This window comes from Paralichthys olivaceus, chromosome 15, assembly GCF_024713975.1.
Source record: "Paralichthys olivaceus isolate ysfri-2021 chromosome 15, ASM2471397v2, whole genome shotgun sequence".
Lineage (NCBI taxonomy): Eukaryota > Metazoa > Chordata > Actinopteri > Pleuronectiformes > Paralichthyidae > Paralichthys > Paralichthys olivaceus.
The window spans coordinates 21,295,158-21,317,256 of record NC_091107.1 but is presented as its reverse complement, the minus strand read 5'-3'; the positions used below and the strand labels follow the sequence as shown (position 1 = coordinate 21,317,256).

Genomic DNA, 22,099 nt, shown 5'->3' with positions numbered 1-22,099 from the left:
ACTATGAACGTGAATATACACCAGGGCGATAAGAGCTATCTAAATGACAGAAATGTATCTGTATGTGTGTATGTTTGTATTGTATTAACTTTTGTTTTTAAGTTTTACTCATGTCGTATCTGATAACATGGAGATGGCAGGGTTTATGACCTTTACTGCAGCAATTCACCAGGGGGCAATCAAGATGCTCTGACAGTTTTGAGGTGGCATACATGCATACAACATCGTTTGGTCTCAAAGAAAATCGGCATTCAGCAAAACACAATTTTGTATTCACAGAAACATCCGTCCTTCATCTCTGTCTTATCATTTACAGTTTGAAAAAGCAAATCATTCCTCTGATAATAAGCCCAGGATTATGATCACGACCATTTGCTAATTATGAAAGAAGCTATTCTCAAACTTCCGTTTCACAAGGGGGCCGGCAGCAAAGCTGGTGGGACTGAAATGTGAAGTCAGTGTCCTGAACATGTGCAAATAAAGTCCCATCTCATTAACTTTAAGTTATGTCTGTACATGTCCCCAGAATATAACGATGGCCTCTTGATGGTACATAGATTAACACAGATCCTCACTATTTTGTTCAGATGTGCTTTCGAGAATATTAAAACACAAATGAGGCCACAGAAGACTTGACCTTACTGCTCTGGGATGTGCCAGTGGAAAAAAAAAACGAGTGAGACCCACTTTTGTAACATCTTCAATCTTTAATTGATATCTTAACTAATGTTAACATTAAGTATTGTGGAGCAATATGCAATACTAAAACACTTATTAAAAAAAAACTGTCTCCTTAAATTCAATCAGGCCACACCACATATCCACACTTATAGATGTGTTGATTTTTTCATCCATGTATTATTCCCAATTGGTGGGAATGTCAAAAAGTCTTGCGATATTAAAGAAAATGGGTAAAACAATTCCTCAGTCTGCCCCTTTGTCCAAATCCATGCCAAATTCATTTGGTTCTGTCTTGGCCCACGTCCCATCATGCCTATGCTTTCCGTCCCCGCTACTCCGGAGTGTTTGAGCACCCAAAAGAGAGAAGTCTAGAAACACTGATGACCCTGTTTTAGTTTGAAAACTCAGGGGCTGCGCAGTCATCCGCATTCACATCCTGATTGGGTCTAATCAGTTGTGACTCGACTACCAGAGGTGAAAGCAAGACATTGTAAACACTTGCTGTCAGTGACAGTTCCACATCATTGTCGTGGCAAGAAATCCCTGCTTTTACTTTTCACCATTGTTGTTTATTTTCTGTCAATAAGCCACCAACTGCAGAGTTGACAATCTGCTACCTGTTTACAACAGCATGCACCATTAAAAACACCATTTTCATATCAGTATGGATGTAGGCTTCTGCTAGGTAATAACAACATGGACTTTACTAACAGCTCATCATTAGCTTACGGTGTGAGCTGCAGCTTGTTACTTGGATATTTTACTCTGAACCTAAGTCATCAAGATTTAACCTCTGTAAATGATAAACATCTGAACCAAATTTTGTGCAAATGTAATGTCAAGATATGTCAGTGAATATGTTCAAAATGATCACCAGCTGGTGGCACTACAGAAAATGTAAAGTGATCACCAAAGTCAGGACAATCAATTCTTTGAGCACCATGTATATCTATAAAATTTTACTGTATTTTACAACGAAGTAAAACTACCTACTAAAAAATACCTAAATCAGCAAGACATTTCTATATAATCTAGTTTTAGTCACAGCAGCATTGTGGCTTTATGGCTAGATCATTTCTTACAGCTGAGAATTGTAGTTTTGAGCTGATATTACTCAGCAAGTGATGCATTTGTTAGGTACTTTTTTCAACCATGCATCAATACACATGTATTTTTGGAGTGGGTATTGGGTGTAATATGTGGGATAGCATTAAAATAAAGTGCAGAGTCAGTGGCTAGGTCTGTCACTCTTTATTTGACGTTTGAATATTTGTTTGAATGTTGAGGGGAAAGTTTATATTTGGACTGTTTTGACTCTTCTCTGTCAGCTTGACATGTGGCATGCATTATGAACAAGTCATCTAGTGAGGCATATCTATGTTTTTATCAGTGTGTATCTATGGAGCTCTATAAAACAACTAGATAAAGTATAAGTTAGGGGCAGTGGTTCTCACACAGAAAAGGGGTTCATGAAAAGTGTCCTGATTCAACCATTAAAATAAATTTCACGTTTCCAATATCTTTCTAAGACATTTCTCTTGTATTTTTCTTTCATGCAACTAAGTAGAAGTGTAAAACAAAAGGCTAAGGGACATACTAGAGTGGATCCACCAATATGTGAGAAACGTTAGATTTATCTTTTTGTGGATAAAAGTTCACCAGGCTTATTATTATTTAAAATAGATGACAGTATGAGCCTCAGTGTCTGACAGAAGATATGACAACTGATTGACGGCTGCAGCTCTGACACATAAAGGTTAGACTGACCAGTCTTTCCTGTCTTTGACCTTTCTTGGACAGACCGGGTGTTGACCTCATCCGAAAGGGATTGTACCGTCCCTTTGGCCAGGTCAACACCCAAATGACCACACACACACACACACACACACACACACACACACACACACCGCCAACCACTGGACAGATGGCAGAGCAGGCTGGAATGACTTGTAGTCCCTAAAGGACGACAATCAAACACTGTGACAGGAAAGATAAAGTAAACAATGACACAATACATCAGTCGGACCATATCAAATGACCAATTACAGCCAAAATCCAATAAAAGGTCTCTTTTACAGCCCAGTGACGACTGCGGCATGCTGGACTTTTCACCCTTGCTGCAGTTATAGGAGGCAAAGGAGCAATCAAGTAGCTGATACTGGTCCTTCTGGAGTAATTAATTGGGCGTGTTGTGATGGTTTCATTAATTCATAAATGTAAATTAATCTTAATGTATTTAAGTGTGAGAGCAGTCTGAGTATTGTGATGTAAGTAAGATTTACTGTATGATGTATGAAAGTTCTGTAAGGCTGCTCTTTGGGATTACTGCTGTGATCTGGCTAACACACACACACATACACACACACACACAAAATGTTATTCTACACCTGATTCTACACCTGTAACATTTTTCTAAATAATTGTATATTTCCAAAAATACAACATAGGAAAAAACTTTCACATGGAGAGTATAATACAGTATATCGTATATCATTCAGATATCATAGCAACACAGTCACTCAGTAGAGAACATACTTCCGCCACAGCTGAAACATACTGCGTAGATGTTGCCTGCCAGGTCACAAGAATTTCACTGCTCTGATGACGCTAAGTTATTTGGTGCAGGTGACAATAAACTTTGATTTGATATTAGTTTGATATATATTTTTATTTCATCATATCGGACAGAGACAGACATTCACAGGGCTGATCTCCATCATGGCAGCAACATTCATACAATTAATTCCCATTTTGCAATTTGTCTTAAATGAAAAGTCTTAACTGCTTGAGGAGGATTCACTAATGAAAAGGAAAAATTCTGATGTAGCTCCGGAGCATCACCACAGACCAAGCAATCAACCCACTGTCATGACCCAGCTCAGAGTCTGTGACAAAAAGAGAAGGAGACACTGGTTGAAAGCCAAAAATGAGTAAATGATTTAAATACAGTTTTCTGAATATGAACATAACACAAACTAAGAAGGTAATGAGGTGTGTTCATCAGTGGAATGAGTACTGAGGGTGCCTGGATGCATGAGTGAAGCGTGTGGTGATGATGTTGAATGGATGAGAACCAAGTAACAACGAGGCATGAAAGTCAGGTGAGTGAGAGACAGTGTCTCAGCCAGGAGGACGGATATAGCAGCCCAGGTGCTCCCAACTACCAGAGTCTGTCCACCCGTTTCCTGCTGCATCATATCAAAGAAGAATAACTGAAGTAAACAAGACAGGGGCCACTAGTAGTTATAAAAAGCAAAAAAGATTGTCTCACACTTTAAATGTCACATAAATCTCACACATTATCTACTCAGTACTCTGCCTATGGAGGGGTGGGTGAAGTGTTTGAGTGTGGTCTCATCCAAGTGTCCGTAAAACCCAAGATTCAAATTCAAATTGAATGTTCCAGCTTACAGACACTTGGATGACACCAGAGCCGGTCCAAGGCATAAGCGAACTAAGCACCTGCTTAGGGCCCCGCAGCCACTAGGGGGCCCCCGGTAGCTCAGTCCATAGAGATTTGGCTTGGGAACCGGACGGTGGCCAGTTCAAGTCCAGCATGGACTAAAAGTATGGAAGGTGGAGTGGTAGCTGGAGAGGTGCCAGTTCACCTCCTGGGCACTGCTGAGGTGCTCTTGAGCAAGGCACCAAACCCCCCAATTGCTCACAGGGTGCTTTTCTGGGGCTGCCCATCACCCTACCATCACTCTCCGTATTTGCATGTCTATGAGCACTTTGTGTGTGTGTGGGATTGTGGGTAAAAAACTGCATGTATAAATAAAAATGAGTGTAAAAAGAATTTCCACCTTGGGGGATCAATAAAGTATGTCTTCTTCTTCTTCCAAGAGCAATTGACAAAAAAAAAGTTTTTTTTATTTTTATTATTTTACTTGTATGAGTGATGATTTCTATATGATCAAAGATATATTATTGGACAAAAATACAAACACATGTCAACAGAGTGCTGCGGCCTAGTGATTCTTACTGCCTATTTAAATGTCAAAGCTCTGCTGCACCGGTAATGTGTGCCTCCTGCCATGCAGTGCGCACTGTGCATCCAAAGCGCAGCTGAAGGCAAAACAGTGTCGCGAAAAAGGACATATCCTTCAGGGGCAGAGAAGTAGTAGTAGAAGTATTTGCTTGATATTTTATTTAATTCTGTCTGTTTTTGTACAATTGAATTTGTTATTATTTTTATATATCTAAGTTATTTTATTTGTTGTTGCAGTTTATTGTTGTTCTTGCACTACAAATTACTTTTGCACATTGCTGTTGCAGTTTTTTGAAACTAAAAATAATAAACCAAATGACACTTTACAGCAAATATGTAAATCAACCCCAGGGGGCGCTGTTGTAGTCGAATTTTGCGATTAAAAACCATATGTGGCACCCTGGACATCATTCATTCATTGGTATTATTTGTATTATTATTGCATTGGTACTATTTATGTTATTACCTGGGCCACCGCCTTAAATGTGTAAAGACATGTCAGGCTGACAATAGGATAATGTAAACAACACTGCCAGAGCCGCAATGAATTTATAGTAGGTGTGTAAATGATCAACAACAATATTATTGGCAGAAATAGAGGGCCCATGGATGAGTAGGAAAAACAAAATGGCTGGAGAATGCTGGACTGATCCATTGTGCTGTCTGAGGGGTTTGGTGGCAACTTGTCTGCTTCTTCTTCTTTGGTTTATTTATTGGCAGGTGGCAACCAATGACCAGGTGCATTACTGCCACCTTCTGTTTAAGAGGACAAGCACACAAATTCAAAGGAAACAACAAAGAAATGTAAATTGATCAAAGCTGCATGTGGCTTTGATCAAATTGGACATTAAAACCATATGATATTAAAGCCTGTATTCTTGAATCCTTGGATGTTCTTAGACTGAGAGGTGTATATAAACACATCTTTATGTGTGTTCATCATTTCAATCAAGTTAATCTATCTTGAGGACTACTTGGCTAAAATATTTGCGCGATTACAGAGATTATTGTTTTTAAAGAATTTTAACTACTCAACCCTCTGGTAAGTTGAATATTTTCCAGCTGACACTTGTTCAATTAATCAGGTCATGTTGTTATTACTAGTATGTTATTATAATTATTACAGTGTTGATACAGTTTGAGTTTGGAGGGAGTAAAAGGTTAAATAAAGATATTTTTATGTGTCATTTGTAGTTTTATCCTCATATATATTTTACTTACTATACAGTGTGGGCTCATTTTTAATTGTGCACAAATAATATACACATATAGTCATAGGAGTAGTATTAGTGATATAAGAAAGGAATATTCATCGGTCTGTAATGTATCTTTGATTGAAGCAATAGTTTTAGTATTGGTGGATTTTTAAGATTAAAATGACTAAGCTTGATTTACTGTCTGTAAACTTTTCTGCTACATACTGTACATAGGAACTTGCTGTCAGGCTGTGTGAGAGCATATGAGGCTTTGTGATTAACTTCCCCTCGTTTTTATTCTCCTGACAGGTGTGAGAAATCAACTGGAGAATTATTCTGTCACCATGTCTCAAAACAGGGTGTTTGAAAAAGTCCTGATCTCCTCCCCCACTACAAGTTACCAGGTGCAGAAATACCTGGGCAGGGGCGCCTATGGAGTGGTCATGCAATGCAGGAATGTGACCACCAATGAAACCGTGGCTTTAAAAATGATCAAAAGCATGGAAGACAATGACAGTGGTGAGGACGAGGAGACCCTCCTACAAATCATGAAGGAGCTCCACTCAGACAGGTTCAACATCATCAACTTGAAGGAGTCATTCACCTTCAAGGGACACTACTGTCTTGTATTTGAGAACCTGGATATGGACCTGGCAAAATTCATGAAGATGAACCCGGGTCAGCACCTTCAGCTGAACCAGATCCGCCCCATTCTGCAGCAGGTTTGTTTTTTAAACTCAAGTTCTTACACTAACTACTTTGTAGGGTGAAGGTTGAACTTTGTCTCTAAAATGTGTCTCTTACAGTTTTTGTCAAACTCCCAAAAATAACCAATTATGTTGGTCTAAACCATCTTGTTAACCTGTTCTTGTAGTCAACTGTATGAGTTTGGAATATCTGACTAACTCTCAGCTGTTTCGGCTTTTGCTGCCATCAATGAAAATGTGTTGTCATAGTTTTTGTTGATGAAATATACTCTGTAGCTCATGATTATTATTGTGTTTTTCATGATTTCAGCTGGCTACATCCCTGGACTTTCTGAAAAGCGCAGGGATCATTCATACCGATTTGAAGCCAGACAACATCATGTTGGTGGATCACGTCAGGCAGCCACTCAAAGTTAAAGTCATTGACTTTGGCTTAGCCTGCAATGATCCTGAGGAAATGATCGGTGAAATCATCCAGTGCTTGTGGTACAGGTAAGTAACTGACAGCACATCTGTGTACCTGAGACAGCTGTGTTTGCTTTAATCGATTATACAAGTCCTGTACGCTGGCATGTCAGGCTTATTTCACAGAAACTGACAGTAACATATTGACAGTAACAAGGAGTTTAGTAGATTTTAAAACCTCAGTAATATGTTTGTGTTTCTTGTCTTCTCCTAAGAGCTCCTGAGATTCTGCATAAAAATCCTTTCGGCGGGGCCATTGACATATGGTCCCTAGGCTGCCTTGCTGCCGAGTTGTTTATGGGCTCAACGCTGTTCCCCGCCGCTAATGAGGCTGATTTGGTCAGTATCTGCACTTTAAACACAGCAAACACATTTCTGACGTGATGTTTTAGTATTTTTGAATCCACACACTTGCTTATAATAGTGAGAGCTTCCAGTAAAAGTTCACTGATTTCTACTATTTTACTAATGAGACAAACTAGAGACACTCCATATGTCTCAGTTATATAAGTGCACCTGATCAACTATGAGTTTGTTGACTTGAAGTTAACTAACTCTCACAATGTTGTGTTTTCTCCACAGATGAGTCAAATTGGGAATGCAGTTAGAGATCCACTGCATGAAGGACATTCCCGACCACACGCTTTCTGGCCAAGAAACTTTTTAGAACGCAGATTTGTGGTAAGAAAGTAGTTTACCACCACTTAGCTGGCTCCACTAGCTCACTAGTTCTTCAGTCTGTGTTTCTTTACCCTTTGCCATCCACTGCCTTTGGAGCAAACTATCTCAATGAAACAATTCTTCATTTCAGTCAATAGTTTCAATTCTTGTTTGTGATCAACTACCTGGATGAATTTATAACGGCACAACATATCTTCTGAGACATTTGTTTTTTTTCCCTCGTCTTGTTAAAGGGGACTCATCCGGTCTGGGGAGACGAACCCATGGCTGAATACTGTGACATGGAGTGGTTTATGGACCTGCTGTCACAGATGCTGATGATTAATCAGTATGAAAGAATTACCCCCAGCGGAATTCTACAGCATCCATTCCTCACCATGAGCCACCTTCAGGGTTCATCCAGCCACTAGTAAGTGTCTGCTTAGATGGTCTGTGTAAGTCTGTGCTGATAGATAAAATATAAGAGATATAAGGAGATTAAGGTGTTTGGCTCAGCAGTTTCATTTATCTTCCAGTGCAAGATCGTGTAAGGATCTGATGGACATGTGCCAGGATCAGAGCTCTGATGATGGACATGGAGACCAGGTGATCCTGCAAATGTCCCTGAAAGAGGACTCCTCCAGCAGCACTGCCGGCCCAGCCGAGGAGGGCAGCCCCGCTGGGAAGAGAGATGAGAAGCATTCCTTCTCGCAGACCACCACCGTCACCAGGGCGAAAAAAATAAAAATAAATGCAGGGTGTGGCAACAGGTGGGTGTTTAAATATCTCCCTGTCTTGATCATTTGATATTGCACTAGAACATTTTGATGAATATTCTTTTTATTTTGCTCAGAGTTCAATGGGAAGAATGATAAAACTCTCATTAACTATGGAGCTGTAGTCAAGTGCATTTTTAAAAATGTCAAACCACTGCTTTAAGATCAAGAGCTAACCTGTTTTCTTATCCACATCGCAGACCAGACGACTCCCATGCGAAGATCAGGAGTGAACGACTGGCAGCCACTGGAAAAGGCACAAGTGGCCAAACGGGCCCACTAAAGTGCCAGAGAAAGAGGAAGAGGCTTGATCCCACATCTGATGGCAACCCCTCAACAAAGAAGCGTAACATGAGCCTCAAAAAGGAAAGAGGCAATAAGTCAGAGGCTGCCCCCTCCAACTCAGCCCAGGTTCATTTCCTCAGGAAAAGGAAGAGGGACGAAGAGGAGGTGCCAGTGTTGGACAAAACCTGTCCAGGGAAGAGAAAAAGGGTCGAACTTGGCTGTAGAGAACTCAAGACTGGAGTGAGGAGACTGAAAAAAACTTAATTTGTGTTTTATTGATGTATTCTCTTTATTGATGTATTAATTTTGAAACGTTGCCTTATTAACGTTAACAGTTTGATAGTGAATTAAAACATATGACATAAAGAATTTGTCTGAAAAGTCATGATTATACTTGTAATTCTAAAGGGAACACAAAACTCTTTCGAGGCCTGCTGATAGATTTACCTTCGCGTTTGGTTCCCTTTTATCTCCACTACTGCTGGGATAGAGTTATGAGAATAAACTGCAAATACTTCCAAACGTTTCTACAACACTCATATTTCCTTTAATAAAGCAGAAAATCCCTACATGAAAACACAGCCTATTCAGTAGAAAGCTTAAGACAAAAGATGCAACTGTCTTTTTAAAAACTAAGAAACAAGCAAATATACAGAACATTAAAGGGGCTAATGCATTTGTGACATAAAAATAAAAAATGACCTTCAACAGTCCTTTCCCCAGTTGGAGACATACAGGTGACTGGAGTCTATCTACAAAGCCATTATTACATTGAAGGGACTTAAATCTCAGCATGCTATTAAGCACCTTGTTAATTCCAAATAATCATAAGAAATCACTCCAGACCTTATTCCTCCAAATAATCGAACAAAACCATTGAACAAATCTACGCAGATGTATGGTTTCATTATTAAAGTAGTGTTTTTAATCAAGTTTAAAAAAAAAAAAGATTGCAGGAAGCCCAGGTGATCCTCCTCCTTTGACTCTACAACTTTAACTGGGGTTGCTGGACTTCTTACTTCTTCATGATTCACTGACCAGCTCCATTGGTCAAGTGCAGTTCTTGACGTTTTAAAGTATTTTTCTATTATTTTACAAAAACCCACAAACAAATATTTCATTGAAGTATTTTACTGCAATCATTTTGGAAACACATCAGCCAAGTTTAATTCAGTTGTCCACAGGCTCAGGTCACCAGCAAAAAACATTTTGTATTGTGTCTTTGAATTCTCACCTCGTTCAACCTCGTCTCTGCCGATCAGTCGAACCGCAGAGCGATTAGAACCTGCAGACGACTGAAAGCATAAGTTGAGTATGCACATGAAACATCGGGCTGAAGATTTCTACACTGACCAAATCAGATTCCATGGTTTTAAGTCAGTCTTATCTAGTCATCACAAGGTCAGTCTACAGGGATCATGAGGTTTACTACATCCAACTAAGATCCAATTAACCAGAGCAGCTCCCTCATACCCAGATGAGATCCAGACCCAGTTCAACCAGCTGGTTTCAGTTTTAAATTCATTTCTCCAATTCATGCAATTTCCAATTTTACTTTAGGTTTGAGCTACACTTCACAGATGTTTACAATGTGAGTGAATATCCCCAACTACATACATTTTATTTTAATTAAGTCAAACAAAGACAAGTTAGCAAAAGGCACACTACAACCAGTTCAGTCTTAACAGAAACAAAAGTTTATCCAACAGCGACAGCAACACAACCACCTGCTGATATGGCATCTAAATGGCATCTGGGACCGAGGTAGTAGAAATATTTTCATACTCACAATGTTTGTGCAACATCTTCTGCAACCAACTGCCCAAGATCCCATTAGATCTTTAAACTGAGAACAGCTTCTCCTGAGATAATGGCAGAAACAAGCAATTTATATCTCCTGGAACAAGTCAGATCAGAAATCATGACAAATTTCCTTAACTGGATCAGCGACCTGATTCACATTCATCACACCTGAACGTTTGCAACCGTTTTGATCTCAACATGCTACTCACCAACAAGACTGGAAATGTATTCAGCAGAGATCATGTCTGAAGACAAGAGCGGGGCGTTAGTAATGCATTAAAAACCATTAGGACTAGAGGAAAAGAGCGAAAGACAATAGATCTTCTTCACTGTTAAATCTGCTGAGCTATGGGATCATCATTGTGTCAAACTTCATTAACAGATAACACTTCAGTCTCACTCACCTCTGTCTTCTGCAGCAACGTGAGATCATCTGGAAGACAAAGACCAGAAGTTCAGAGAAAACACAAAACTGCAAACGTGCGTTTAAGTAAATCAGCACTGCATCAGAAAAAGTACTCTTTCACTCTTTATCAGAGAGAGTCCCTTGTTTTAAACAAAAATCATCATTGACAGTTTGTTTAAAAGCCAATATGTCAAATCAAACTGTATCATTACCTGTTTGAAAGTTGCCAAACAGTCGATTCAGGCAAACGTGATCACATCTGCAGAAAGAAGACATATGTGAGCCATCAAAAAGACTTACAAGGATCTCACTCGAGAGGCCCAAGGCATAAGCGAACTAAGCGCCTGGTTAGGGCCACACGGCCTTTAGGGGGCCCCCAAGAGTAATGATCAAAGATATATTATTGTACAAAAACATAACTTTATGTCAACAGAGTGCTGCGGCCTAGTGATTCCTACTGCCTATTTAAATGTTGAAGCTCCGCTGCACCGGTAATGTGTGCCTCCTGGCGTGCAGTGCGCACTGTGCATCCAAAGCGCAGCTGAAGGCAAAACAATGTCGCAAAAAAGGACATATCCTTCAGGGGCAGAAAAGTAGCAGTAGAAGTATTTGCTTGATATTTTATTTAATTCTGTCTGTTTTTGCACAATTGAAATATTGAGTTATTTTTTTTTATATATCTAAGTGATTTTATATGTTGTTGCACTTTATTGTTGTTCTTGCACTGCAAATAATTTTTGCACATTGCTGTTGCAGTTTTTTGAAATCAAAAATAATAAACCAGATGACACTTTTACAGTAAATATGTGTAAATCAACCCCAGGGGGCGCTGTTGTAGCCGAATTTTGCGATTAAAAACCATATGTGGCACCCTGGGCATCATTCATTCATTGGTATTATTTGTATTATTGTTGCATTGGTATTATTCATGTTATTAACTGGGCAACCCCCTTAAATGTGTAAAGACATGTCGGGCTGATAATAGGATAATGTAAAGTTACCCATGGAGGCTTGGGCTGGCTCTGGATGACACCACAGGAGCAGTATGGAGGTTTTATTACGTGTATAGAAGGAGTCACCATTTACTCAAATTGTATTGGATTTGTTTTCCCCAGAAACTTCTAAAGTGGTGAGTGGACTCAAACACCTCACCCACCCCTCCATCTGCACAGTGGTGAGTAGATAATGAGTGAATTTTCATTTCTGGGTGAATTATCCCTTTAAATAGTCAAATAAAAACGGCCACCCTGGACCCCTCAGCAGTATCATAGGTTTTGGGGTAAGTGTTCTGTGGGGAGGTGAAGAACTCTACTGCGCCCCTGCGTGTGTATCCGCCCACAGGAGGTTATGAGTCTGGGTTTAGTGTATTTACCTGACACCTCCCAGAATCCACCTCTCCACCACGTCTTTCACGCAGGGTCTATGGATCCACGCACGGTCTATGGATCCACGCACGGTCTATGGATCCACGCCGTATTTTTCTCCACTCTTTCCCGCACGTCACACTCCCCCCCCCTCCCCTTAGCAACAGAGGCAACATGGCGGCGTCCAGTAACGCGGAGCATTCTCCAGAGATATCGACGCCGTTGAAGATTCCGAAAACCGAGGTGCCATCCCCCGAGTCGGAGGATCTGAGTGACAGTAATCAGTACCACTCCAACCCCCCGACGCCGAACCGCTTCTCGCCTCTGAACGTGGGCTCGGGGGCCGCGGGCCGGACGGCGGCCTCATCCTCCAACAGCTTCACCGCTTGCCGCGGGATGTCGTGGACCCCGTCCGAGACGAACGCCCTCATCGCGGTGTGGGGCAACGAGCGGCTGACGGAGGCGCGGATGCAGCAGCTGGAGGTGGCGGGCACCGTGTTCTCCGGCAAGGCCCCCGGTCCTGCCATGTACGAGCGGGTGTCCAGAGCCCTGTCGGAGCTGGGATACGAGAGGACCCCCTCCCAGTGCAGGGAGAGGATGAAGGTAAATGAGGTTATGAGGACACGACAATGGCTGGAGGGGCTGCATGCTCACCCCGCTGCACCCGGACCTGTAGCTCTGTAGCTGCAGGGGCTAACAGGGGCTGTCATGCAGGTTAGAGACAAACAGGACTTGTTCACTTCAATACACCCACTCACACGTTGTCACCCCCAGCAGCTGATCAGACATCAGACATACATGTGCAGCTCAGACACTGACAGCTCTCTATGCAGAACTCTAGCCTCCTAATAAGCTCCCACTCTCAGTAAATTGTAAATGTGTTGGTTCATCCACTTTATAGAATGTTTTCAGTTCCTATGACACCATAGCGGCTCTAATTTGCTATAAATACATTGATTGTATTTTATTTTATGTAGCTGAGATGTTTCCATATGCCGATCACTAAGTGGACATCAGCAGTGGGTTTATCAATCAAAAAGTTTTATTTAATCACGTGGCTCCTACCTCAGAAAGAGTTGGCGGTGTCAGTACGGAATCAAACCTTCGAATCTAAAGTTTTCCTCATTCAAGAATTCATCTGCTCACACACCTTTCTGCATGTAACAGACAGATTAGGTATTAAACATTTCTGTAGCTGTCATTGTCAGAAAGCGCAGGCATAAGCTGTTTTCTGACATGCACTGAACTCAGCAGGTCCTCTGTTGTTTCTCTGGAAGGCTCCGCAGATTTTCTCCGCCTGGCCCCCAGGTATAAAAAAATCCAGGAGAAGTTGATGTGGGAATAAAGCACGGGATCCCCACTAGATTAGCTGTGAAAGAGTGGGGGGGTTGATGATGCTTCTAACACGCGACAGAAGTAAAACTGAAAAAGCAATAATATATCTATCACCATCTATCTGTATATATAATATATATATATATATATATATATATATATATATATATATATAATATATATAGGTAGAAGCTGTCCTGAGAGTTTGTGATGATAAGAGGAACCTGAATTAATCTTAAAGAAAATCACATGATCTCTGCAGCGGAGTTGTTACTTCACTTCCTGCCTCTGTCCACTGCACCTGGCTGCTCCACCTGAATAATGCAGGATTTGTTGCTGTTGTGAACACGCATGTGCAGAGAGCCCGCTGTGTTGTGCATGTGTGAAAGACAAACTTGGGTAATCTCTGTAGTCAATTCTCTGGATTTTACTCGCAGGTCATGTCTGAAAATGGCTAGACTGTGAGTGCTCTATATTCATGTGACATTTCATGGATTTGACACCATTATGTTGGATTCCTGTATTCATCCATCCATCCATCCATCCATACAGCTTGAGCCAATTCCAGTTTACTTTGGGGTAGAGGTACGGCACACCATGGGCAGGCCGTCTCTTATCAGTCTATACAAACCCAAAATGATGCTCTTCAAAATTTGAATTCCACCACAGAGTATGAAAAACTAGAATTATTAAATAATAAGTACATACTGTAGATCTGATTATATGATCAAATTACACATATAGACATTTAGGAATGTTACATTCAGACATAACATCTCAAGAGTGTGTTTGCCTCTTGTTCTCAGTATGTGCAGACACTAAGGAGGCTGTTTTCACATTTACCTGCTCATTAGCTCTGGATTGTCTAATGATGGAGAGGAGACAGACTTGCTAACTAACTATTTAAGTTGTCAAATATATACCAGATAGATAAAAAAAAAACTATAGAGATGATCATAGACTTCAAGGAAAGGTGAGCATTAAACAGGATTTTTTTTTTGTACCCTCTCTATCCCTGACCACTATAGAAACACATCATCAGACAAAATAGTTGAAATATAGTTATTGGCGGCTCCTTCCCCTCGCTCTCCAGAATTAGTGGTAAGGGTTGATTCTCACCCAGCTGCTCCTCTCTTTGAAGAAATGTCCTTTGGGAGACGGTTCAGAAATCTCTCTTTCATATCTAAGCACTTTAAACCACATTCTCTGAGGCTATTCTCTCTTGAAGTAGCAATTTAAGCTACTTTTTTTTAGTTAATCATTTATTTTGTGATTCATTCTGCTGTACTGTTTAATATCTTTTGGTTATTTGAACTCTGAATTGTAAACCTCAGACTCAGTTATATTGTTTTGTGCTTTTTTTCCTTGGGTATTTAAATATGTTCTCATCCGTCTCATTTAAAATTTTTAGCATGTGTTGAATGAGCTCGTCAAGTCGTTCCTTGTAATCATTATTGAAATAGCAGTAAACATATTTGTTATTATTATCCTTACAAGCAGAGTATTTAAACGTAACTGTTGATGATGTCTTTTCATTACACGTGATAAAATGTAATTACTTTGTTGTCGCAGTGTTTCAGACTTCTCAACAAAAGGAAACTATAAACTGTAATGGATCAGCCTTTGCTAATTGAAGCTAATCACGAACAGCACTGTCAGCATTTTAAAATGACAGAATTGCAAAAAAGAATTGCTCAGCACATGCAGGACATTTTCAGATTTGTTGATTTCACCTCAGATCGCATTGTAGCCTGCAGCCAGACAGTCATTTGCTATTAAACATGAAAACTCCTTCGACTTGGCAGTAAACGTGTAAAGCGATATATCTCGTCTTTGTGCCCCAGTCTGAGTCACCACTGTGTAGAACCGTCCCAATGAAACAAGCGAGTAATAATCTTTCTGTTTACACTCCTTATGAGCAGCCTGAAGTCACTGACTTATCCTCCCATCACAAACAGACACTCCGCCGCTGCTACAGCCGTGTGAAGGAGCATGGCATCGGTAAAAGGAAGAGCAGCTACACAATTGAGCAGCTGGAGAAAGTGTTTGGTCAGGGAGGCTGGGACTCCCAGAGCTGTGCTCCGGTGCTGATCAACAGCAGTGGCCTCTATCAGGAGATGGAGTCTGATGGCAGCACCCTGGAAGACTTCTCCCAGGAGGACTGGTGCAACCAGGTGCTGGACTCAGCTTTCCAGGAAGGAGACATGGAGACTGGTGAGTTTAGCGTCGGGCACCGGTCAGATAGCTGTTATCGACTCAAGGCTGGTGCTTTTAAACTAAGATTTGTACTTGTTGTGTTCCCCTTCAGAAGAAATCCAGGTGCCTAAAAACAGAGCTCTGCAGATTCAAGCCGAGCTGTCAGAGCAAACCCAGTAAGTCACCAAGAACAAAGCCTGACTTCACTGTGCCTCTGTAAATGGTGCATGTTTGATATGAAGCTTTGTGTTGCGAGTTCACTTCATCATACACGTTACACTGTACCTTGTAGCTAGATTGAACATTTCTCTGAATGGGATGTTGATGCTGTTTTGTCTTTCTCACATTGATAGAGATGAACCGATCAGGGAAAGGTAAACATGGCCTTAGTCCATAAATGTACAGTGTAAAAGTACAGTAACAAAAATTCTGTTAGCTGTAAAATTCTGTTTTATGATTCTCAAATGTGTGTGCACACAGTCTCTTCTTGATAGTTCCCTGAGGAGTCGCTAAAGCCTGAGAATTCAAGTCTGGGCTTAAAGGAATCTCCATGTCACTAGTTGTTCTCTTGATCATATACTAAGAGTATTTGATATTATTTTTACATTAGTTGGGATCATCTGTAGAGATGTTGGGATTTATCAAAGCTGAGTTCTTACCATCAGTAGCTTCTCAGTCCAGGCTAGTACGTCTGCTACTTGTACGACACTTTGTCACATGAAAAATATTTATTACTTCATTTTGGTTCTCTGCAGAAAAAGGGGCATGATGCAGACTGTGATGCGCATCCTTGAGTCAGTGGAGCTGAAATGGGAGCACTTCCAAACGTGGACTGAGTTCTCAAGGCTGCACCTCTCCAACAAACTGGCCATCTTTGGCGTGGGCTACAACACGCGCTGGCGTGAGGATGTGCGCTACCACTATGCTGAAATCAGCTCGCAAGTGCCGCTGGGCAAGAGGCTTCGCGAATACTTCAACCCGGAAAAGCCTGAGGGCCGTATCATCATGACCAAAGTTCAAAAGATGAACTGGAAGAATGTCTACTATAAGTTTCTGGACATCACCATCAGCGAGGCGCGCTGCCTGGAGCTTCACATGGAGGTGGACTGGATCCCTGTGTCCCAGTCCAGGGCAGCAGGCGGCAGCAAATGCACATGCCACTACCTCCTTCCTGGGGACATCCCTAAGTCATACGGACTCTACGCCATCGGCTATGAGGCAGTGTCTTCCTCCGGCGACACCGGTCAGACCTCTCCCCAGGGTGCCAGCGAAGACCATAGCTTACCTCAGTGCGATTCAGAAAACTGGGCTCCGAGTCAGGCTGATGGAGAAGGAGCAGGGCAGGGTGACAGGACTGGGGCTAAAGTCACTTACTGCTACTTGGGCATAGCTGAGGATAGGACCATACAGCAGTGTCTCTTCCAGCACTTTCAGGGTTCCGGCAAACACCACGTCCACGGTGAACCCTCTGCCATGACGCATTTCCTGCAGGAGAACTGCCGCGGCGGTGTCACATGTTGGGATGCTGCCGAGGGAGGCGACGACTCGTCTCAGCGTTTTTTTATTTACATAAAATTCATTGAGGTGGAGCTGGACTTCCTCTCAGCAGGGTCCCTGGTGGAGTGCCTCGAAACCGCTGTGGGTTATCCCTTGAAATACAACAACAGAGAATCATCATAACTACACACCACAACAGCGTTTATGACTTGTACTCACTGAATATTTATTTAACAAGTATTACGGCCAGCAAAGAAACATGAAAGGTGACCAACTCTGTTACACAGCATGGATGTGTGCAGGATTCTGGCATATTTTTGCAGTTTCTTTTAAACTGACTTTTCGTATTAATTCTAAAAAGAATGACACAATATGTCAGATATATTGTGTAGAAACACGGGAGCAGTAGGTTAACTATTGAAGTATGTACTTATTATTTTTTTGCTTACGTGCACTACAAATGTTTCTGCTGCTTGTTGAGTGTCAATGAACATTGCTTCATCAGGGAGCGTGGGGTTGGCAAGGTGACTAGTGCAGTATGCATCTGTCTACCTCAGTAGGATGTAGCAAACGAGGCAGCAAGGGGACCATAGCGTGGATATATTCTTCAACTGCCTTTACTTTGACTGTTGAAATCTGGACCTGAATTCACAAAGCATCTAAGAATAATGGTTTATTTACGTATTATGTTTTTTTGCAAGTGTAACTGGGTTGCAGCTGGAAGATGCTTCTATGCAAATTAGGGACAAAAGGTAACAAAATGTATTGGCCAGTGTGAATATGTTCAAAGATGAGATTTAAATCACAGCGTCTTAACCACTTCCTGCTGTTTGAATGTCAGCTGGCCTCATTGGCCCCCTGCACTTCATTTAATCCTGTTTCCTGCCCTCAACCACATGTAAAAAAACAAGTCACGGCAGAATGACCACATTTAAGCTGTCTATTTTTATGTGTCTTACCAACGCTGTTGCATGATCTTCCAATGATCTAATGCACATTCAGATACTTGAATATGTTTGTAGTTTGCAGAGTTTTGCTCCAGCACAAGCAAAATCTGTTGTACACACTGACTTTGCTTAATATGATCAAACACTGCCTCATCAGAAAGGACATCATTAATCGCTTCTCATGGTTGTGGTTTTAGCCGATATCAGAGATCACTCATAACACACTGGATCAAAAATATACCATTAGCCAATATGTATTGGGAGCCATTACTCTGGAGCATCTCTAGCTGCACTCATGGATTTGCCTGTCAGTATAAAGCTCGGTTACGAAAGTTACCAGCACCTCTCAGATACTGGTGTTTCAAATACACCATTGTTACAGAAAATACAGAATGTGCAGGTGTTTTGTGATAATCTGCTTGTGTGCAGGTGTAAATCAACTCATGACTTCAGGTCAGGTTCAGACTATAAGCTGCAGAGGTTAACTCACATTTAACCAATAATCAAACTGAGTTCTTTATGAACATGATTCCAGAGATTATGTGCAATGTGCCAGGAGAGACTGTGGAGAAGAATCAAACGATGGAGAAGTCCACGATGAATCGATGTATATAAAATCTACCTTATATATCTAAAATATATATATTTAAGATTATCAATGTTCTTGAGCATTCCGGCTTTTGCAAACTTGTTCATTTGTTTGGGTATACAGCATATTAAGATGAATATAATATTTTCTAATTTATTGGTTGACACAATGTCTTGTATGTGATTGTTTTGAAGTCACCGTCTTGTATGTTTACATGTTTAAAAAACAATAAATGGGGCACTCACTGATATTTGCCACACAGTGTGAATTTGGTTGTGTACAGTTGTTTTTCTTCCGTGGTACATTGGAGTAACACTGTATCCAGATGTTTTATGGCTCATGTGCCTGTAGATAATCCAAAATAGTTACAGATGAATTGTCACTTCCTCAAAAATCAATCAAACATTCAGCAACATAGTATTTGTATAGCCCTTATTCACAAACAATTTGTCTCATAGGGCTTAACAAGGTGTGACATCATCCTCTGTCCTTAGTTAGCTACCAAAGAAAACCCTATTATTGGGGGGGGGGGCAGAAACCCCAGAGAGAGCCACATGTGAGGGATCCTTCTCCCAGGATGGAAAGAAGGACAATAGATGTTGCAGATGACAGATGTAGCTGAAGACAATTACAATAATTAAAACATTGATTAGAAGAGATAATGGAAAAGTGTGTTGATGTTTAAAGTATTTATACATAATAATACACACATAATAATTTGAGTAGGCGTATTGTATATCAAGAAGTGTTGTATTCATAGTCCATGATCAGCTGCCCCCAAGAACCACCACCACCATCCACGATCAGGACCCACCATCACGATCCACGATCAGCTGTAATATGATGCACAAAAAATCCGTCAGGATAAAAGGTGGGAAACTGTCCAATAGGCCTTTGTCACACTTTGACATGAGACAGTAGAAAACCACTTGTCTAAATAATAACATGAATGTTTTAGCTGCTGCAGTTTCAGTGTCCTGGGATTGTTCAGCCCCCTGTCTCTTGGTCATGTCTTATGTGGAAACTTGCGGTTGTGACATCAAAATGTCTCTTGTGAAAAAGCCCTATTCTTTGATTTTTGACCAGATAACTGCTAAAAATGTAAACATCCCCATCAGCCTCAACTGTACTTTGCGTTAAGTAATTAGTAATTCACAAATGTTAGCTTGCCAACCATCATCAGCATTAAGCCGTACATTACAGTAGCTGAGTGTGGATTGATTTGCATGGGGAGGATGTTGTTCACCCATGTGGCCAGGAGGTGGCCCTAGATAGCCGTTGTAGAAAATCCCTACATGTGCAGTTAACAGTTGACTGTAACTTACTGTCACAGGGAAATGAAATCTCTACCCCAAAGCAATATGAAAGAAATAAAAATGCAATAAAAGCTGACAACAAATGGTTTGAATGGGTCATCTGACACTGTGCATGTGTGTGAAGGACACATGGAGACCACCACTGACCTTTTGGAAATGAGCCTTTAGAGCTGGAGCAGATATTAGGATACTTCTTCACTGACCTCATCCAAAAGTATTTAACTTCATATAATATTCGACATTATTTCAAGCCAACAGAATCAGTTATTTTTAGATTGAACGTTTCATACACGATGCCACTACAACAAACACAGCGACAAGTACTGTGTTCTTTGTTAGTTAATAATTAATGTTACATTTTTTCCATTCACTGTTATATTTACGTTGTAGGTGCAAAATGACTCTGAGTCAGTGAAGTACATTACATTTACATAGCTTGAATAAATATTTCATTGTGCTCTGCTCTTTGCTTTGTACTGTGTAATAGGCTTTCATGTACAACATGCATGAAACAACAGGATTATTCTTTGTCAAATATGCATTTTAATCACCTACATCAGTGTTTTGTCATCAAATAGTTTGCAGAAAATATCGAAGTAAAACTGAAAATGGTCTTTATCATTTATTTTTTTGCAGTGTGGAGGTGAGGCCTTTAAAAAATGAATCACTTCACCGTCACAAGCTGTCAACGTGTTCTACTATAAATCCTGATTTGTCCTTTGCCCTGCACCCTCTCTTCTCTCTCTCTCTCTCTCTCTCTGTGTGTGTGGGGGGTGGGGGGTGGACATTATGTAAAGACAGACAGAGGACAGGTCTTTGATCAGTAAGCAGGTGCCCTACCACATCTACAGTATCTAGGGCAGTGATGACAAGTGCTATAAGCCAATGAGACTTGTACACAGGTTTGTGTAGATTTCACTCTGCATTGTATAGTCGGAGATAATCTGATCACGGAAACAACGCATTCTCACATTGCATTTGCATTCTGCTTTTTTCATCTGTTTCCTTCTTTTATTTGATCGGAGGAGTAAAACCACATCCACACTGTTCTTGTGTGTGATTGAGGGCAGTGACTTCTACTGGAAATAATCCAGCAAACAAGCTCCAAGCATGTATAATAAAGTGTTGACTCCCTTTTGTAAATATGAAACTATTTATGGCAGATGGGATCATAATGAATCACCATGCTCACAATGTGCCATATTTGGAGATGGAGAAATATTTGTGTATGTGGAAATATTCGTGTACATAGTAAATAATAGATCTTCTGTACTATACACCTGGTATCATATTACATCTGGAGTAATGTGCTGGTATTTGTATTATGATGAAGCAGTCTCACTGTCAGTCATTCATTTCTTACACTATAACCACATGTGGATGTGACATGTTTCTGTGTGCTGCACTTAATTGCATTCATTTCGTTTTTTAAATCTATTTTATTTATCACTGATAAATTCAGTTATTATATTTATTTTTTAATTTTCTATTTTTCAGTAGATATGTTATTTAAGTTTTGATGGGTGGGGATATTGGAGGCATGGGTTGATCAGCAGAGGCATTTATCTTAAAAAGGGGAATGAACATATGTCATGTATATAGTGTTGCCACTTGCCACTTTCCTGGTCAATGTTTCATTTGAGAAAAAAGAAATGTCACTAAAAAAAGAAAAATGATTTGATAAATTGTTGTTTGTCCTCCAGGTGTCAGGTTTGCTCACCATTTGACCAGACGTCATTTAGTTGTTTAGGATTAGAATCCAATATTAGCCTCCATGCCCTGCTCACATTCATGTTTGCAGCAATAATAAAACGAGCCCTGCTTTGACAGCTCTTCTCGTCTGAATTCTGTAGAATTCAGCTGGAGGGTGAAACACAACAAAATCCCA

At 40.7% G+C, this 22,099-nt stretch overlaps 2 protein-coding genes and 1 non-coding gene across 4 annotated transcripts; 2 read left to right on the top strand and 1 right to left on the bottom strand.

Annotated features, from left to right (window-relative positions):
- The first annotated feature begins 5,532 nt into the window (after nt 1-5,532).
- On the top strand, nt 5,533-9,127 carry LOC138404844 (homeodomain-interacting protein kinase 3-like). The gene is made up of 8 exons (XM_069510053.1): nt 5,533-5,711; nt 6,175-6,587; nt 6,883-7,064; nt 7,253-7,376; nt 7,620-7,718; nt 7,952-8,127; nt 8,234-8,467; nt 8,674-9,127. Exons 2-8 carry the CDS (start codon nt 6,210-6,212, stop codon nt 9,020-9,022), a joined length of 1,542 nt encoding a protein of 513 aa, XP_069366154.1. The 5' UTR covers nt 5,533-5,711; nt 6,175-6,209; the 3' UTR covers nt 9,023-9,127.
- Nucleotides 9,128-11,060: 1,933 nt separating this feature from the next.
- On the bottom strand, nt 11,061-11,139 carry LOC138404926 (small nucleolar RNA SNORD79). The gene has a single exon (XR_011238668.1). It is a non-coding gene; the product is annotated as a small nucleolar RNA SNORD79 (small nucleolar RNA).
- Nucleotides 11,140-12,312: 1,173 nt separating this feature from the next.
- LOC109628326 (myb/SANT-like DNA-binding domain-containing protein 2) lies at nt 12,313-19,163 on the top strand. 2 transcript variants are annotated; one of them, XM_020085388.2, is made up of 4 exons: nt 12,313-12,934; nt 15,589-15,880; nt 15,975-16,038; nt 16,618-19,163. In XM_020085388.2, the coding sequence occupies exons 1-4, from the start codon at nt 12,428-12,430 to the stop codon at nt 17,540-17,542; spliced, it is 1,788 nt and encodes a 595-aa protein (XP_019940947.2). In that variant the 5' UTR covers nt 12,313-12,427; the 3' UTR covers nt 17,543-19,163. The 2 variants fall into 2 exon arrangements, with proteins under 2 accessions (XP_019940947.2, XP_019940948.2); XM_020085389.2 differs by having other exon boundaries at nt 12,320-12,934; nt 15,625-15,880.
- Nucleotides 19,164-22,099: the final 2,936 nt, after the last annotated feature.

Bases quoted from the DNA above. Each gene is read 5' to 3' on its own strand.
- LOC138404844 (XM_069510053.1), top strand. From the start codon at position 6,210: ATGTCTCAAAACAGGGTGTTTGAAAAAGTCCTGATCTCCTCCCCCACT. The intron at 7,719-7,951 runs GTAAGAAAGTAG...GTCTTGTTAAAG, and splicing joins TTTTAGAACGCAGATTTGTG to GGGACTCATCCGGTCTGGGG. The intron at 8,128-8,233 runs GTAAGTGTCTGC...TTTATCTTCCAG, and splicing joins CAGGGTTCATCCAGCCACTA to TGCAAGATCGTGTAAGGATC.
- LOC109628326 (XM_020085388.2), top strand. From the start codon at position 12,428: ATGGATCCACGCCGTATTTTTCTCCACTCTTTCCCGCACGTCACACTC. The intron at 15,881-15,974 runs GTGAGTTTAGCG...GTTCCCCTTCAG, and splicing joins GGAAGGAGACATGGAGACTG to AAGAAATCCAGGTGCCTAAA. The intron at 16,039-16,617 runs GTAAGTCACCAA...GGTTCTCTGCAG, and splicing joins GAGCTGTCAGAGCAAACCCA to AAAAAGGGGCATGATGCAGA.